Here is a 5722-nt window from a genome sequence, read left to right as displayed (position 1 = left end):
GAGGACTTCGACGAGTTAGCAACTTCTATGGAAATTTCGGTTCGGAGTGAAATCGCGAAACGTGTCTCAATATTGCCCTGCTCAACATTTCGCGACCAATCTGTGCTGCCCGCGCAGACAGTTAGAGCTAAGGCAGCGCCGGCATTACCCGCTTTAAAGTTGCCTACTTTCAGTGGTGGTTACACAGAATGGGCCGACTTTTATTCTATCTTCACAACCGTCATAGAAAATCATCAGGATTTAGCAGATAGCGAAAAGCTGCAGCATCTTCGATCGTGCCTGAAGGATTCAGGGCTGGACGCAATTCGATCATTGGAAATAACAAACGATAATTATGCCATAGCACTTATGTTATTGGAGAAATGGTTTAATATAAGACGTTTGGTTTTTCAGGCACAGATACTAGAGATATTGGGTCTCAAGAGGGTGGCAGGTGGAGCGGCCGTGGCGCTAAGGGAGTTGTCCCACCAATTCAACGAACACATTCGCGCATTAAAGAGCATGGGCAACACCAAGCAGATCGTTAGGTGCATCATTGTGCAGATTATCCTACAAAAGCTGGACCCATCATCACAAGCCAAGTGGGAAGAAAGGCTAGAGGATTCGACGTTCGTCAACTTGATACCATCGTGGGAGCATATGGCTACGTTTCTGGAGCAGAGATGCCGAACAATGGAAACCGTAAATTTTGCTATGGCAAGCTATGCCCCTAGCCATCAGGTGGGAAAAACTAGAGCAATTAACACAAGTAGATCGTCATTTATCGCCACTAACCACGACGCCCCTGTCTGCGTTTTTTGTGATAGCCCTGGTCATGGCATATATAATTGTTCCCGATTTGGAAACTTGTCCCCTGCATTACGGCTTAGGGAGGCAAAACGACTTGCATTGTGCTTGAATTGCCTAAAGAAAGGCCATCAATTGCGATCATGCAGCTCTGGATGCTGTCGGACCTGCGGGGCGAAGCATCATTCCCTGCTGCATTTAAATAATTCTGGTTTTCCGTCTGGTCAGCTGACTGCGCCTGCTGATTCTTCTTCAATTGCCCACGCCTCTTTCGCTAAGTCGTCGCCATCTACCTCCACCTCTCTTGTTGCCCAGTATTTCAATAGTGATGTTGTCCTCTTGGCTACTGCTATGGTGTTCGTTAAAAATCGCTCCGGCACTTTGATACCTTGTCGTGCCCTTTTGGATTCCGGCTCTCAGCTTCACCTTATAACGTCTCGCCTTGCTCAACAGCTTCAGTTAAAGAAGCACAAGTCCTCAGCCATTGTCTCTGGTCTAGGAGATTCTTGTTTTGACACAGAAGGAAATACGGTCACTATAACGATACAGTCTCGAGTATCTGAGTACTCAACATGCCTCACAGCCCTGGTAGCGCCTACCATAACTGATAGTCAACCGAATTTTACAATCAACACTACGAATTGGAACATTCCCGCTAACATAAAACTTGCAGATCCGTCTTTCTTTAAACCACAACGCGTGGACTTGCTGCTTGGAGCTAGTTTGTTTTATGAGCTTCTCAGCGTCGGCCAGATAAAGCTTCTCCCAGGGCTACCATGTCTTCAGAAAACAAGGCTTGGTTGGGTAGTTTCTGGAGGCGGACCGCGTTTGGGTGGTTCTACATTGATTGCGAAGCATACTGCGGGCAAACTTGAGTCAGGTTCTGAAGAACGTGCTGATGAATTGGTGCGTCGATTTTGGGAGATAGAAGCCTGCTTGGAAATTACACCTACCACATCAAAGGAAGAAACTGATTGTGAAGAGCATTTCTTAAGGACTCATACCAGATTGCCTGGTGGCCAATATTCGGTTCATTTACCCTTCAAGCGAAGTTTGGAATGTCTTGGGACGTCATACCAACAAGCCTTTCGTCGGTTCCTGACCCTGGAACGCAAACTACAAAATCGTCCAGACCTGAAGATTCAATATTCAAATTTTCTAAAGGAATACTTGGATCTGGGTCATATGTCGCCTGTCGCTCCAGAGTCCGTAGGACTTTGTCAATATTTTCTTCCTCATCACTGTGTCTTTAAAGAAGACAGTTCAACGACAAAGTTGTGAGTCGTTTTCGACGGCTCAGAATTTCTATGTGGAAACAAATTGGACTGGCCAGCTTCTTGCTTGCCAGAAAGGCCAGAACTCGAGCTAAGAAAAAGGTCCTTGTTGCGTCATCTCCCTTCGTTGATATATCTGCCACTTGTAAATACGCTAACTCATTTGATACAATGCAGCGTATATTCGCATATATCTATAAATGTCATCCAGAGCGGCATCTGGCTCGTGGATATACAACATGGGACCCAACTCTTACTGCGGCTCGTCCAGAGAGCACACCTGTGGGAAGAGATTAAATCACTGCGATCGAGAAGAGCTGTTAAGCCATCCAGTTGTATCGCATCACTTAACCCTTTTTTGGATGAGTTCGGCATTCTTAGAGTTGATGGGCGCCTGAAAAACTCTTCGCTGGATTTCGAAGCTCGCCATCCAATAATTCTTCCGCGGCACCATCCCATCACAGATTCACTCATTCGTGCACAAGGCTTTCAGCAGATTCAGTAGAGCGTATCAATGGCTGATGCTTCCCAACGGGCAACGTTCTGACTGCTTGTCGAGCCTTTGAAGTCTCTGGCGTTGACTATTGTGGACCATTTTTGTATAAGCCAGACGTACGTAATAAAGCTCCAGTCAAATGCTACATGGCTGTCTTCGTCTGCTTCGCGACTAAAGCAGTTCACCTGGAGCTGGTCAAGGATCTGTCGACGGCTTCATTCTTGAATGCGCTCAAGAGGTTTATATCGACTCGAGGCAAGCCATCTCAGATATGGTCGGATAACGCTACCAACTTTGTCGGCGCCAAGACAGCGAGTCATCGCGATCACATTGAATCAGTGCACAAGTTTTGCATGGCTGACTCCATTGATTGGAAGTTTATTCCCCCTCGTTCGCCGCATTTTGGCGGCCTTTGGGAAGCAGCAGTGAAGACAGCGAAGCATCATTTTTATCGTGCTGTCGGCTCTTGCGTTCTTAACTTCGAAGAACTTCGCACCCTAGTCTGCCACATAGCATCGATAATTAACTCCAGGCCATTGTTTCCTCTTTCAGAAGATCCAGCAGACCTAGATGTGCTCACTCCAGCTCATTTCTTGATTGGTGGACCCAGCTCATCGTTCGATGAGCCTGATGTGATTCACCTTCAATTCGATCGTCTGGATGGCTGGCAACGCGTAACACACCTCCAACAACTGTTTTGGTCCCGCTGGCGTGAAGAATATTTAACGCTGCTTCAGCAGCGCTCCAAATGGCGTACTCCGAAACCAGGCCTATGTGTCAACGACATAGTCCTCGTAAAGGATGAAAATCTGCCGCCTCTAAGGTGGCCACTGGCGAGGATCACGGAGCTAATCGTGGGAAATGATGGAGTCGCTCGCGTAGCCATCTTGCGCACCGCAACAGGAGAGATAAGGAGAGCTGCAAACAAGCTGTGCCTACTGCCCATCAAGGACTCAGTTGAAAGCCCATGCCTTTCAACGGGGGGAGAATGTCGAAGCGACCTCGCCACTGATAAGAGCAGCATCGTCTTCTTATCTTGTAATACTTGCTCTGCGAAGCAACTGCTTAAATTTCGCTCTTAAGATTATTTACATTAAGCTGGCGCTCTTCGCTGTAACGATCATTTATTGCCCTAACATTACCTTTTGCGAAGGCCTCGATGCTGTGCGTCGAGTCTAGTTAAGTTCGTTCGCTTCGTGCATTTGGTACGCATCGGCCACTTGCATTATAAAAACATATTAATTTGTCGCAATTATCGCTTCGCTAAAATCGGCACGAACCAATTCGGGTTCGCTTGCCATTGTAAAACTATTGTTCTTAAATAATAAGCACAGACCAATTCGGGTCTGCCTGCTTATCGTAACTTATAATAAATATATAAACAAATTTGAACACAAGAAGTAAAATAAAGTTAATTATTCCTTTTCGTGCAAGCTATTGAAAAAGGCTCGATGGCTCGATTTTGCCAGCAAAATTAAAATTTGAAATGTTGGTCCGTCCGGAAAGCTTGGCTTTTTCAAGCTACGGCCAACTACTGACGATCAATGGCAGAAAAAGGTCGAGGCTGGCTTGCGAAATTGGCATCAAACCTGGCAACGTTGAGAACTCGCAGAAACGCATTTTTCTCGTTGATCGAACACAAGTGTGAAATTTTCGAATGCAATCGAGTAATTTTTATACCCGGAACCCATTAAAAATGGGTAAAAAGGGTATAATGTATTTGTGCAAATGTATGAAGGAAGCATCTCTGACCCCATGAAGTATATATATTCTTGATCAGCATCAATAGCCGAGTCGATCTAGCCATGTTCGTCTGTCCGTCCGTCCGTCCGTCCGTCCGTCCGTCCGTCCGTATGTATGAACGCAAGGATATCAGAACCTACAAGAGCTAGAGACTTGAAATTTTAGCTGTAGGTCCTCCTAGTGCCCGCGCAGATTGAGGTTGTTTCCGATATTCGATAACCTGCCCCGTTTCCAGGTAATCGATAAAATCGATATCGAAATCCTGTTTTTTGAGCAATTTCGGCAAATAATATGAGCTAGAGTCACCAAACTTGACATGTAGCTTCTAGAATAGTATATATACGAAGTATCTTTTATTTTGTACCTATTGCCACCACCCCGCTACCACCGCATTGCCATAAATCAAGTTAATAATCGAATTTGTATTGCCGATCAATTTTAGCCACAAGTTATAAGCAATTGACTTTTTGAGAATACATAAATATTCTATGGCATAATAAGATGTACTGTCGAAAATTTCATTAAGATCGGTTAAGAAACAAAAGTTATGTGCGCACGTGTTAGCAGCAGCAAACGTAAATTCCAAGAATCTCTGTATACATGTACACACACACATTCATGCACGTCTGCTTTGAATTCTATCAACAGCATTGCAATTGCGATTGTATTGTTTTGTGTGTTGCTATTTTAATTGGTTTCCTTCTCAGTGCGTCCCAATTATTGGTGTGGCTCTTGAGTAGAGGCGGCGGCAAGTGGTGCAGTATGTAGCGAGTTCTAACCCTGGAGGAAACTTTTTTTTTTGGCTGGTGTGGCTGTTGAGTAGAGGAGGCATCAAGGGAATTTATTTTTTTAAAATTTATCCTTATTATTACTAAAGCAAACGAACGCGTAGCGCCAGCTGCATTTAGTGTTGGAGTAAGAGCGTTCAGGGTATTCCCTAGTCGGGAGCTCCCGACTAGAACCTCTTACATGTTTTATATCATACTGTCATATTTAAAATATATATATAAATATATATAAATATATATAAATATATATAAATATATATAAATATATATAAATATATATAAATATATAACTGATTTTAAATATTGACAGACCGGGTCGTCCTCGGTGCTCCTTGGAAGAGCTTCAGGGTCCAGGGTGTTCTCAGGTGTGGTCCGTTTCAGACGATGCAAAGTTAACCAGATGCGCAAGACTCCACCCTAAGCTTTTTGCACAAGGTAGTGCTGACTGCGTTTTTGCATCTTCCCACGGTGAAGGTGTGCGTAACGCAGTCAGCGACCATGTTACTATCTTCAAAATCTAAACCTATAAACAATGATTTTCTTACAAACTAGTTGAGGGATTGGGAACTTAATTAAGAAGTGCAAAATGTCAGTACTTTGAAAAGCCTTAATACTAGATACTTCTAAAATGATAG

At 44.2% G+C, this 5722-nt stretch overlaps 1 protein-coding gene across 1 annotated transcript; it reads left to right on the top strand.

The window, feature by feature from the left end:
* Positions 1-2702: 2702 nt before the first annotated feature.
* On the top strand, positions 2703-5508 carry LOC135441151 (uncharacterized). Its single transcript, XM_064700646.1, has 2 exons — positions 2703-3512; positions 5398-5508. The coding sequence occupies exons 1-2, from the start codon at positions 2703-2705 to the stop codon at positions 5506-5508; spliced, it is 921 nt and encodes a 306-aa protein (XP_064556716.1).
* The last annotated feature ends 214 nt before the right edge of the window (positions 5509-5722 follow it).

The sequence above is a fragment of the Drosophila montana genome, unplaced genomic scaffold, assembly GCF_035044405.1.
Source record: "Drosophila montana isolate Dmon_TW-CO22-7 unplaced genomic scaffold, ASM3504440v1 contig_1133_1, whole genome shotgun sequence".
Taxonomy (NCBI): domain Eukaryota; kingdom Metazoa; phylum Arthropoda; class Insecta; order Diptera; family Drosophilidae; genus Drosophila; species Drosophila montana.
Note: the sequence above shows the minus strand (reverse complement) of the source record. Positions and strands in the feature narration are given on the sequence as shown.

Excerpts from the sequence above, each read along its gene's own strand:
- LOC135441151 (XM_064700646.1), top strand. The coding sequence starts at position 2,703 with ATGGCTGTCTTCGTCTGCTTCGCGACTAAAGCAGTTCACCTGGAGCTG. Across the intron at positions 3,513-5,397 it reads TACTGCCCATCAAGGACTCA|ACCGGGTCGTCCTCGGTGCT; the intron begins GTTGAAAGCCCA and ends AAATATTGACAG.